This window comes from Lissotriton helveticus, chromosome 1_1 (assembly GCF_964261635.1).
Source record: "Lissotriton helveticus chromosome 1_1, aLisHel1.1, whole genome shotgun sequence".
NCBI lineage: Eukaryota > Metazoa > Chordata > Amphibia > Caudata > Salamandridae > Lissotriton > Lissotriton helveticus.
The window spans coordinates 552,899,524-552,913,142 of NC_136057.1; the positions used below are offsets into that span (position 1 = coordinate 552,899,524).

Here is a 13,619-nt window from a genome sequence, read left to right on the forward strand (position 1 = left end):
TTCTCACTGAACATTGCTATTGAGAGAAAAGTTCTTCCGGAGCAAATACTCTTCAAATCAAGATGTAGATTAAACATCTTGTAGAAGAAAATAAGTCTCTCTACAGAGCTCCTCATCCCCTTTGGTATTCACTGCACCACCAACTGAGGCACTTCGAAAATGTTCTTCGATTACAGAAAAATACACCTCACCACGTATTTCTTCACCATGCTGCTACCATCCTTTTCTCCTTTATCACTTCAACATTCTGCTGCTCCTCTGCTTTTTAATCCGGGGTGCCCATCGATCCCTTTGTTAATCTCTCATTTCTCTCCACCCTCTTCTTACCCTGCACTCCTGCCTTCCTACAGTCTTATTTACTCTCCTTTATCTAATATCGATCAGAACCTACCCTTTCTGCCAAAATGCACTTACTCTTCTTCTTCCCTTCCGGGGAGGCGATACATAGTTCTATAGTAATAGTTGCTTTCTTTGAGTCACTGTAAGTAGATAGTCCATCGCCTCAGTTGTTCTCTTTTTTGCATGCTGACACCCTCTCGGTTTAGTCTGTCCTTTGAAAATAACCTACACGTTCTTCCGATATTGCAGATTGATATCAATAATGTTTCTCGTCTTTCACATGGAAGGGCTATAAGTGTAAAGCCCAAAATTAACTTGATTAGGAACATTTTTGCAAACAAAATGGAAATAGGTATCACATCGCCCAGAGAGCACAGCAAGATTGAATGTTTGGTAAACAATTACATTAACTGAAATTGATTTTTGCATATTTCACATTTACTGTCCACAGTTTTGGTATTGGGTGATAGTGCATTTGAAAAAGTTACTTTTAAAATTGTTAGCCTTCAGGAGATGTTTATATGTAACTGTACACTTTGTACTAGGCAAAAACCTTTACCAAACGTATACTTGTAACAATGTTCATCTCTTTTTGCATGTTTCCCGTTACGTAAGTTATTGATTTTTTTGTAGATAGAAGCAAATGTTCTCTCAAATAATCGTAGTTTCACTTAATATCAAGTTAACCTATCTGATTGACTGAAAGAAAAATATAATTTCCTATACATAGAAAAATATAAAGGAAAAACGTATCAACCTGGAATTTTGTTTTACAGGAAGTGCTAAAGAAAGAAATCCACAGGCTTGAAACCTTGTTTTTGGAAATCAAGTTTTGTCGCCTTCCCTTGGATCCTGCACTTGCTGTTAGAGGAATCAATACAGATGTAAGGGACAATTTTTAATTACATGCTATTGTGATTACATCTATATTACTTAATCTGTAAAAAGGGAACTGTTTACTTATCCTGAATGTTTCTTGTAATGTGTAATTTCGAATATTCTCTGTATGTAGGTATGTGGGCCTTGTCTGAGACCATTAGAGAGTCATTCTGAACTAATGTTCTTGAGTGATTCTTCCTTAAATTGGGATGAAGCGGTCTCATATTCAGTCCTTAGTCATGGGTTTCTGTAGAAAGAGAACTGATTTGGACGCAAGTATTAATAGCCACCCTTCCCTGACCGCTGACATCATTTCATGCATTTTAATAAGTGAATGAGAGTGCCTTATTTTCCCACAGTCATATATGTCTATAGAGTAGACTTGATGTACAGGATTTGCTCAAAATAACATGGTAATTATTTTTTCTGAAACCAAATGTTTGTTATTTCCTGTTGTGAAACCTTATAAAGGGGCCTTCTTCTTAGATGTTACAAGGTCAGAAGAAGATAAAACTTATAAATAATTTGGCCTTATGATTGATAATATCTTGCACTGGCATACCTAATGGAATTAATTCTGTCAGAAACACAAAAGTGTAGAGGTTTCAATTCTTTTAACGCAAATATGCTGGATTAGCTGTAGGTCTTTATAAGGTAGCTCATTCAACTCAATTGTGTGTCTTTGATATATTGCGTCCCAGTGTGAGGTTCATGCAAGAAGTGTAATATTGATCAGATCAAGTGTGTTATATTGGGGGAAATTCTGGAGGTTCTCTGTTCTAACCCATTAAAGAAAAAAGCCTTTCGTTTGGCTTAAAATCTGTATATGCAATTGCTGTGCAAACAATCATATTGAATTTGAGTATTTCCAATAAGAGCTGATTTGTTGATTAATGTGAACATCAGATCACTAGCCTAGCCAATGAAAAAATCTTGAGTATGTACCATGCTAATTTTAAAGACCAGGAAAGATAATAATGATATCTAAAATTTGGTTTTCCTAAAACGTTTTTTTTAAATTCCCACTTCTGCAGATCATTGATGGGTATCCAAATGTTAAAACGTTATTTTGCGAACATATGTGATTCCAGAGAGCACCATTATTCTCTTGCTATGCCCCAGTTTGAGTATTGTTGTGCCATATAACAAGGAAAAGGGCCTTTACCACTCAGAAAAAATATTTTTATATCACTAAAGTGTAGATTGTGAGCTGATTAGACTATGCGCTTATTATATAAAAATGTAGTGTATCATAAGTTGGGAAAAGTACCCCCTCAAGGGGAACAATTACAAATACCTCTTGTTTAACCTGGCATTCTTGGTGTGAATTTCCCCCTAACCGTTTGCCTTCCTTCTCCTATTTTGTTTTGCTGAATTCCTTTTGCTGCCCATAGGACTCTGCACATTTTACCACTGCTAACCAGTACTAAAGTGCTTGTGCTTTTTCCTTAAAACATAGTGAACTGGCTTATACCCAATGGGAATTTTATTTGACTTTTAAGTCCCTAGTAAAGTGGCACTGCCTGTGCCCAGGGCCTGTACATTAAATGCAGCTAGTGCCACTCACCTAAGTAGCTCTGTAAACATCTCTCCGGCCTGCCATTGCAGCCTATTTATGGGAATTTTTAAAATGCCATTTCGACCTGGCACATATACCTTTTGCTAGGTCCAACCCTTCCTTTGTAGTACTTATAAGTCACCCCTAAGGTAGGCCCTGGGCAGGGGCAAGTGTATTTAAAACGCTGAATATGCACATTTAAGTTTTACTTGTTCTTGTAGTGAAAAACACTTAAATCTGTTTTTCACTACTGAAAGATCTGCCGCTTTTTTAGGGTAACATTGGAATTACCTTATTACATTTTATAAGTGTAATTTCTGAATGGGAACAGGAAACCACTTGATGTTTGGTGTCTCTGCAATCACAATTTTAAATTCTAACTTATGGTGAAGTCGGATTTAAAATTGCAATTCTGAAATGCCAATTTTAGAAACTTGGCACTTCTTGGCATTTGGTGCCTGCCGCCTGTCCCTGGGTCACATAACAGAGTGTGGGTGACAGCTGAGCTTTGTGTATTCCTCCTATAGAGCCAAACACAATAGTGTGCTTAGGTGCAACTTGGAGGGCCATCACTGGTAGGATGAGGTTGGGGACTGTGGCCCAACCACACTTAGACATACATAGGATGTGTCCTGTCTTCACACAAATGGCTGCATATACCCTGTGGTCAGTCCTGATCCAGGGGCAGGAAGGCAGGGCCCCTGTGCACTTCAAAGGCATGCCTTGAGAAGCTTCTCCTCACTTCAGAGGCACAACTGGGTATGAATCCTGACCTCAGACACCATCACTTCCATGGATACTGTGCCAGGAAGAAGGACTGCTATGCTGCTGCATGGACTATCACCGGACTGCTGCTCTGAAGAAACCGCTGCCCTGCTGCCTCCATGCCTAGGTGAGAAGGACTGGACTTGCATCTCTTGAACCAAGAAATCAAAGTGACTCCAAGGACTGGTTGACTGGCCACCTGATCTGAAGCTTCAGAGTTACAACAGGCTTCCAACAACCTTACACCTGGACTCTGCAGTCTATGAGTTAATCCTGTCAAATGGTGCCAGCCTCCGTGGATTCAGCTGAGCTGACGCATCCAACAGATCTCCTCTGCTGCACGGTACAAACCAGAGCATAACCCACGCATCTCCAGTGCTGCGTGGATTGGACCCATTACAGAAGCCTGCATCATCACCGCAGCCTGCATCACCTACGGAACCGCCACTGTGCAATGCATTCTTGGTGCAGACCCACCCATCTCTTCTCAGCGGCAAGCTCGATGACGACAAGGAACTCCGCATCGCTGCCACACAGCTCCTTAGAATTAACGCATCGCCCCTGACTGTGTGTCACATCCTCAATGTCAGACTGCACATAGCAAACCATTGGCTGATCCTCAACAACAATGTAGGCCTTTGCATTGGCAGCCTCACCGTGTCTCAGATCTGATGCATCGCTTCAGTGGGACAATGCATCTTTGACGCGGATCCAAACAACGCTACACAAACCCGGATTTAAGATGCAGTGTTCAGGGGCTTAACTGGGTCCCTATAGCTGGCCGACACTCCATTGTGGTTGACCTGAACGATGCAACCAGATATCCACAGTTGGTGCTATGTGCCTTTTGACTCTATTTGGCTCTATTTTTTACTAAAACCTTTTAAATTGTGTCTCTACAGATTTATTAATTCAATTTTTGTCGTTTTGGTCTTATTTCTTTTATTAAATAGAGTTCTATGTTTCTAACTTGGTGTGGATCCTTTTTATGGGGTATTTTCACTTTACAACTGTTTGACGTGTTGAACAAATACTTTACACATTGCCTCAAAGCTAAGCACAACTTAGCCAAGCTACCAGTGGGTTGAGCACAGGTTATTTAAGGGTGGCTTATGTCTCACCCTGATGAGGATTGTGGTTGCTGCTTGACCAGAGCGCTCACCCCACTCAACCAACAGTAAAGGTGCATTTTTCAGAAACAGGCCTTGTTATAAATAAAATAACTTTTTCATAGCCAGGGACGAGAAAAGACTGCAGAGGCCATTTATAACTTTAGTAGAAAAGAAACTTTTTAAAAGTTTATTTTGTGATGACTAAGAGTAAACTGATTTAGAACTGGTTGGCCACTCAACCTTGCTGTGGAGGCTGCGCACACATCTTCGGCTGACTTCTTAATGATTAGCCTCCTGATAGATTATAGGTTGACCTCTGGTACCCAAAAGGCATGAGTGGTGGTAACAGTGGCCACTTAGCAATACTGTGACTTATGGTAGTGACTTATGGTAGTTGGTGACACACACTACGGTTTTTCACAGTGCTACCTTTGAAGTGTAAATATCAAATAAAAATGTCAGAAACTAAAACCATTAATTCCCTGAGCCATCCTAGACTTTCTGTCTGCTTCCCCAGCAGGAGGAAAAAACAGGTTGAGCATTGATAGAGAAGATGACACCTCATTTTCAAATCAAGGGAGGACCAAACTCCTGCAGGTAGAAGAATGAGAAATCTGTCTGAAAGACCAAGGGGAAATGTGTGGGTGATGGCATGGAAACAATAATTCCTGCATGTTTTCCACAAATTAGATTTCCAGAGCCCCAGGTAAAAGTAATTCAAGGACAGAGAAATTGTGGGAACTGATCCTGAGCATGTTTGAGGCCAAAGTAAAAACACAACTCATTACACACTTTACCCAACATAAACTGTGCAGTTCCTTTTAGTACCTGAATTAAAACATAAGGCTTGGCCTCATCTTCCACAGATCTACCTTTGCACACATGCCAGGATGAGTACGACAACAGTCTTCCTCACTCAGCCTACATGTATGCATATGTTAGTACTCCCTTCTCAGAACCCTGAACAGCAGCTGCCTTAAGCAGCTGACCTTATTTTAAATGGTGGAAACTTGTGTCTGAAGCTTACATTTTTTTATAGGCATCACTACTGTGAGTGAGAATTCACTGGGGTACACCACAGTGAGGCTTAAAAGCCAGAGGTCCAAAAACAAAAATAACTGGGGTGTTTTTACAAGTGTGCTTTCAATATTATTGGTTGGTAGGATAGAAGTAGTCCATTAGGTTTACTCCTATTGCAGTTACAGTTATTTTTAAAGTGCCCCTGCCTGCAGATGTAGGGCCTGTGCTAATTGTTTTCACCTCAATATAGAAAAAGTGTTACGTTCTAATGTTTTGTGCATAAAAAACCTGGTTGAGATTTTAAAGGTCTAAGTCCAAGCTCTTACTAAAAGAAAATATGTGAGCACTCTAACTAAAACATCCTGGAATACACCCAATGTCATTGGTCATGTACAAGGCCTTGATTGACCTTAATTGATAACTAAAATATTGGCATCAACATAGATCTACCAAACACTTTTTTGGTAGATTGTGTGAATGTTTATAAACCCAACATCACAAATTTGCTGCTGCACACTCTTAATTAATTTCCCCCATCTGGCAACAATGTTGCATAGGCATAAGAATTATTATTCTATAGCTAGAATCCATACCCGGTTTCTCCATCGGGTAGCTCGTGAGCTGCTGCTAGCTATACAGGTGCCTGTAAGTAGCTCTGTTGTGTGCAGTCAATTCTACTAAATTAGAAGCTTTTACTTGGTTGAATTAATATACGCATACCAACATTTAGAGTGTATAGTTGAGATGAAAATGTGTTTAGTTTCTCAACTTATAAGCTGATATTTGGAAAAAGATGGCTGAATTTTCCAAAATATTTAAAGCTGATATGTAAGTGGCCAATCATTTGATATTGGGAAGCCTTTTTTACAAATGATATTATTACCTTGGTGCCAGAGGCTTTACAGCTATGGCTGATATGTATTACCCATGTAGAGGCATTCCATATTGACAAAGCTTTTTGTACATTACTGCTGGCAACCATGTCTGAGACACGGAGGTGATTGCTGGTAGTAATCTTGCATCTAGTAGCCTGTAATGTAATCTTGTCTGATATGGTCACTTTGACAACAATAATATTGGTAGCTCTTGAAGAGTGTCATTGAACATAAGTAGATCTTATTACAAGAAAGGTTGGAGACCTCTGGTCCATACCAACTGTGTGTGGTGACTATATGTGGACTCTACATTGACCTCCCACAGAATTCATTTAATTTTGAGTGATCAGATTACTTAACCTTAATGTTTCCGACCTGCAGAAAATTATGTAACCAATATTCCCTCACATCTTATTCGCAGGTTTATACATTTTGGATTGGAGAAGAGGTTTACTGTATTACATTGAGCGCTAGGTACAATGCAGATTTAATTTCTTAAAAAGTTGAAGCAATTGAAGTCATGGGAAATTATATAATCATATTGTCTTTGATTAAGTCACTTACTTGTAGGTCTAAATCAGCTTTTATAGGCTCACATCCTTGACATATTTAGCAGGTTCCTTACCTATGTGGCCATGTCTTTAGCTTACCCTATTTTTAAAGTTTGTTTATTTGAGAAACCGTAGAGAAACAGCTAATGAATAATCAGATATGTTATCAAAAACGAAAACAAAACATAGTTATAAAACTCAGAGAAAAAACACCTTATATATAATGTATAATTAAAAAACAACAAATTTTAGAATTTTGTACAAAGGCAGGGTGAAAACGAAATTCAAGGTTGGCTTCTGTACTTCATCCAACACAGAGACAATGGTATGAGTGGACGAGGTACAAAGTGAAAAGTACGTTGTTAGTGGAAGCCATGAAAGATCTCTTTTAATTGCAAGAGAAATAGGAGTAACGGTTTCTGTGTTCAATCTATGATGAAAACTAATGACATTTCACCAAGGATTGAAATTATTGCTATGAGCTAGTTTCCAATTGATGTAATTAAATTAAATGCAACAGCCAGTAATAAATCTATCAATCAAAAACCAGGAATTGAATGAGGCCATTGAGGAGCCAAACTACCTAAGAAAATATTAGTGAGAGAGAAAGGGATATCGACATTAGAAATCGTATTAATTTGAGACCAAACCAATTTCCCAAAATTGATAAATAGTAGGGTATTTGAATACCATATGCTTAAGATCTGCGATGGGAAATGAGCAAGAACAGCATGATGAGGTAGTATCTGGGGAAAAGGATTTTAAGGTAAGAGGAGTATGAAGTAAGCGACAGTAAACAAAGTAAAGGGTTTGAGTATTGTTCGCAGCTCGTGTAGTTTTGTGAATTTTAAGCCAAATCTTATCCCAAAAAATGGTAGACCAACATTCCACCAAATCCTTTTCCCATGCTAATTCAATTTTGTGATTTGTGTCTTTTCGGACTAAATTGTAATGACTTATAAATGACAGGTACTGATGGAGTGATACTAAGCAAGGGAAAATGTATGGTAGACGCTGAGGTAGGAACAATAGTGGACAGCAATGTGGAAATGTATTGACTAAGGGAATTGCAAAAAAGTGTATTGTTTTTTGGAGGAAGGGAGTACAGAAAATTGTGTTTGAAGAGCAGAAAAGGACCGAAGTTGATCACCTGAAGAAAGTTGTGATATCCAATGTAAACCCTTGGCACGTCAAAGTTTCCAGTACAAGGGATGATTGTTAATTCGTAATGCTTTACTATTTCAAATGGGTAGTTGTTGGCAGTTGGTAGGTGCGGGATATGTGGTAGGTAAGAGAAGAAGCAAAATTTGATAGGAATGAAAAATATCAGGAGAGCGTGACTGAGCTATAGTGAAGGTGAGAAGCTCTTTAAAATTAAAGGGGGCAATGAGATATTTTTCCAATTGCAGCCACAGAGGATGTAGAGGAAGTTCAGAAGAAACCCATCTTGTACCTTGTTTCAAAGTAAAATATAGTGATACTTTTTAATGTCTGGAAATGTAAGGTCCCAATTAGATTTATCCATAAAAAATGTAACAAAAGGGAATCTATTTAAAAAAATAATAACTAGGGATAGATATAGGAACCATTGCAATAAGATAGAGTATAAGGGGAGTAAGCATAATTTTAATTGAGTCCAATCTAACACACCAAGACAAAAACAGTGATGCCATCGGCTAATGCTATCACTTAATGACTTGATAATAGAAACAACATTTAGTTTTAAAGTTTCTGCGAGAACAATATCCATAAGTATTTTATCTTAGTGGGTTTCCAGGAAAGCCCTGTGTGTCCAAAATGTTGTTTATTAAACAAAACATTCAAGGAAAGCAAAGTAAAAAAAAAATATCAGCATACACGGACATCTTACTTTGTTGTGATCCAGTTGAAAAACCTAAAATGAGTCCATCCTCCCTAACTTTTTTTAAAAAGGGTTAAGATGCTATAATATGATAGAGGGGATAACTGACATCTTTGACGAACCCCTATATACCAGTTAAAGTAATCTGAAAGGATGCCAGTAACAGAAATTGCAGCTTTACGGCCTGTATGAAGTAAGGATATTGGAGCAATCAACTGGGGTGGAAGACTAATCCATTTTTAATGCTTGGAACATAAAATCCCAAAAGTTGTGGTCCAAAGCCTTTTCAGTATCTAAAGCAATGGCAGCTAAAGGATGATCCAGCATGGAAGCTGTGCAGAGGATGTTGAAAAGAATCCGAACATTATCTGTAACCAAACGACCTTTAACGAAACCAGATTGCTCTGACCCTATTAGATCTGGTCGAATAAGGTTAATACGTGAGGCCAAAATCTTTGCAAAAATTTTGTAATTAGTATGGGCTAATAAGATAGGATGGTTATTTTTGCAATGTGTGGGATCCCTAGTATCTTTAGGAATCGAACATACCATCTTGAAAGGAGCCCCACAAAACTCCTGCAGTGCCAAAAAAGTTGTATAAAAGGTTGGGGAGAAGAAGTTAAGCAAAATGGCCATAATATACAATGGTGAAGCCGTTGGGGCCAGGAGCTTTCCCTCTACATAGGACAGAGACTGCATGAGATTTCTCTGAGAGAAAAATATCAGCCTCTAAGGGATCAAAATCAATATGGTAGGTGGGAGGAGAGGTAATAGATTGAAAATATTTAATCAAATCCAATTTTAAAGGGCGGGCTTCTGGAAAATATAAGGTGGTGTGAAAAGTAAAAAAATCATGTAAAATATCTTTCTTTAAAAGAGTATCCCCTGCATTATTCCATAGGGATTACATTTTGGTTATATCTTTCCTTATCTTCAAATAATTTAAAAGTAGTTTCCCAATTTTATTTTGACCACCATGCGCCTATGCGCCGGCTGCGCTGTCACAGAGGGAAGAGGTAGGAATTAATCATCTCTGCCTACTTCTCAATACCAGATCTGTGTGCAGACACGCTTTGGAGATCTATGACCTCCTTGCGGTGGAACAACCACTATGTCTGATGCTAACGGAGACATGGCTGGGTGATTCATCCAATCCGGATATCTTGACGGCTATTCCATCTCAGTATAACATCTTTCGTCAAGATAGACTGAAGGGGAGGGGTGGCGGGGTAGCTCTTGTTGTAAACAAGCGGGCTTCCTGTTCTATCATTCCGATAGAAGCTATCACAGGTTCCGAGTCCCTGGCATTCTCCATTACTCTGGCCCCCCATCAAGCTTTTAGTGGGCTGTTGGTCTATAGACCCCCTGGCCCGGCGGGATCTTTTTTTGATGAACTCCAAGCTGCCGTGGCTGGGCTAGCCTTGAGGGTGGAGCATTGCGTGTTGGCTGGAGACTTTAATTTCCATATGGATGAGGGCGAGGATCCAGATGTGATTAAGCTATTCGACATCACGGCTCCCCTTGGTCTGGTGCCTTTTCTATCTGGCCCCACACATGACAAGGGTCATACTCTGGATCAGGTCTTCTCTACGGTGCCGCTGGAGGATACAGAGCTTGTCCCGGTGCTTTGGTCCGACCACATGCTGGCCAGGTTTTGTATTCAGGGCAGAGAGAAACTGTCTAGCACTATGTCCAGACCGCAGGGGTCTGCCTCTAGGGCACTTCATCGTGTGACTCCCGAGACCTTAGCTCAGGCTTTTCTTGAACATCCATGTCCCTTCACAGGTGACCTATAGCGGGATGTGGACACCCTGCAGGTGTGGCTGACCGATAGGCTGAATGATCTAGCCCCGGTGCGGGCGCCTAGGGCTATTGCTAAGCGGGTCTCTGCGCCGTGGTTTACGGAAGCGCTATTTACCGCCCGCCGCCAGTGCAAGGTGGCTGAGAGGGATTGGCGCTCCCAGTATGACCCGATGGCTAGACTTGCTTATAGGACTGCTATTAAAGCCTATCACCGTGATATCCTTCGCAAGAAAAAGGGCTACTTTGCGAGGAGGATTGAGGCAGCTAGCAATTCCTGCAAGGAGATCTTTACCGTGGTGAGGGAGTTCATAACCCCCAGATCTAATCTTTCTCAAACTGCTCCCACTGAGTCTTGGGCCTGTGACCTTGCTCAGTTTTTTACCAATAAGATCAAATTGATCCAGGATTCTTTTCCTGGGAGGTCAGTGGAAGTTCATCCCAACAGTGGGGTTAGGTTAGATCCCTTGCCTACCCCTGACTCTGCCCTGTCTGTCTTTCCGCCCATCTCTCTTTCCACATCTTTGGCACTTTTAGTCAACCTTAAATCAGGGTCACCGCTAGACCCTTGCCCGGCCAAATTTTTGGCGAGGATGGCCGATGTGGTCAACCCATTGATTAATCCACTTCTGAACTGCTCTCTGAGGGAGGGGATGGTCCCGCAGGCCTGGAAGCGGGCAATGGTGATCCCCCTCCTCAAAAAGCCGGGTCTAGACCCTGAGGCGCTGCCAATTACAGGCCAGTATCGCTGCTTCCAGCGCTGGCAAAAATTACGGAAAAGCACGTTCATAGCGTGCTATCCGTTTTTCTGGAGTCTAACAATTTGCTGCACCCTTCTCAATCTGGCTTCCGGCCCAATTTGAGTACCGGGACGGGCTTTTAGAAGTGTCTGAGGCCATTAGGGAGGTTCTAGATTCTGGGGGCAAAGCCATGCTTGTCATGCTTGATCTGTCGGCGGCCTTTGACACCGTCCCCCACGAGGGGCTCCTCGCCAGACTCTATAACATCGGTCTGAGGGGGACGGTGTTCAGCTGGTTTACATCTTTCCTAGCTGGCCGCCGACAAACGGTCTGGGTCCCCCCGGGCTCTGCTGAGATGCCGCCATTGGGAGTCGGGGTTCCGCAGGGCTCTGTGTTGAGCCCAACTCTTTTTAACATCTTTATGACCCCCTTGGCGGCACTGGCGGAGTCCTATGGGGCCCAGATCGTTTCCTACACCGATGACACCCAGCTTCTCTTCACATGTAGAAAAGGTGAGGATTTTGATGGAGGGAGCATTCGGGATTGTCTCAGGCGGTGTTCAACTGGTTCCAGCGGAGCAGCCTTAAATGTAACTCCGACAAGTCGGAGGTGTTGTTTTTTGGTTGTGCCGCGGACCCTGATTGGCAGGCATGGTGGCCCACAGATGTGTTCCCCCCAGCTCAGGCCTCCCAGGTGGCTAGAAACCTGGGAGTTAAGATCGACAACAATCTGGCGATGAGATCTCAGATTCTTGGCCTCACGGGCTCATGTTTCGGCATCCTTAGGATGCTCCGGAAGTTTCTTCCTCTGCTGACTGAAGAGCACAGGAAAATAACGGTACAAGCTTTGATTGGCTCCAGATTGGATTATGCCAACGTGCTTTATCTGGGTCTCCCGGATTATTTAGTGCAGCGATTACAGGTCGTACAGAATTCCGCGGCGCGTGCCATTTTTGCCCTTCACAGGCGAGCCAGAGTGTCCGGTCTTTTACAGTCACTCCATTGGCTGCCTATCCGTAAGCGGATTATTTTCAAGGCACTGACCCTGGCCCATAAAGCGCTTTTTGGTCTGGGAGCTAAATATCTCCAACGCAGGCTTGCTTTTTATCGTCCTACCAGAGCATTGCGCTCTAATTCTTTGTCTCTTGCAGTGGTGCCCGAGTGAGGAAGGCCCGGATTGGGGGGCGCTCTTTTGGTTTGAGGGCGCCCCAGCTGTGGAATACTCTGCCACTGGCCTTACGCTGCACCTCCGATCTGTTGTCTTTTAGAAGAGGCCTAAAAACTTGGCTTTTTACTCTTTAGTCGTGCTGTTCTGTTATCTTTGAATGTCTGTGCTTGTTATGTTTTTTATGAGCTGCCACTATAAAGCGCCGGGACACTCCGTTGAAGTAGCCGAGCGCTATAAAAAATAAAGTTAACATAACATAACATAACATAATAGAATGCATTGCTTTTCAACAAGAAATTGAAAGCAGCATTTGTAGTTAATGTATTAAAATTAATTGTTTTATAAAAAAATCTCATTCTTAGAATTATAGTAAGCATGCTCTAGATTTTTATTATTAGTAAGTAATTGGTCAGATTGAGAGTGTATAAGTTTCTTCTTTTGTGAAACAAAATTTATTATAAATCCTCTGCCCGATGCTTTGAAGGAATCCCAAGCCATTGCAAAAGAAAAATCCGAAGCAAAAGATTCACATTGAGAGGTAAATTGCAGTATCCAAAAAAAGTCAGTTATTAAAATGTTATCGACCTGCATGTGGTGCCGGATCAGAAATGAGTATAGATCCTATGTCAGAATGTAAAATATGTTGGACCTAGGATTTACTAAGAAAAAGATAACCTATTCGAGATTGTGAATGGTGTGAATTTGAATAAAAAGTTTATCCTGGAGATCTGGGTGACATAATCTCCAATTATAAACTAGCGATTTAGGCTGAATGGCAGATTTGAACTGTGAATACATTTTAGTATGAATACATTTAAATTGTGTATTATCTACCTAATACAGAATCATGGATTTGATTGTAATCACCGCCAGATATAATATAATCATTGCCACACATTGTTAATTTATCAGATATTTTTGTCACAAATAATTATCAACCAAAACTGGTTCA

General features: G+C 41.1%; 1 protein-coding gene across 1 annotated transcript in view; it reads left to right on the forward strand.

Annotated features, from left to right (window-relative positions):
• PIK3C2G (phosphatidylinositol-4-phosphate 3-kinase catalytic subunit type 2 gamma) overlaps positions 1–13,619 on the forward strand; it is a 2,201,800-nt gene that overhangs the window by 1,638,837 nt on the left and 549,344 nt on the right. Inside the window, exon 21 of the mRNA XM_078674033.1 lies at positions 1,116–1,223. Coding sequence (XP_078530159.1) covers positions 1,116–1,223 — 108 coding nt within the window. The remainder of the gene's footprint in view (positions 1–1,115; positions 1,224–13,619) is intronic.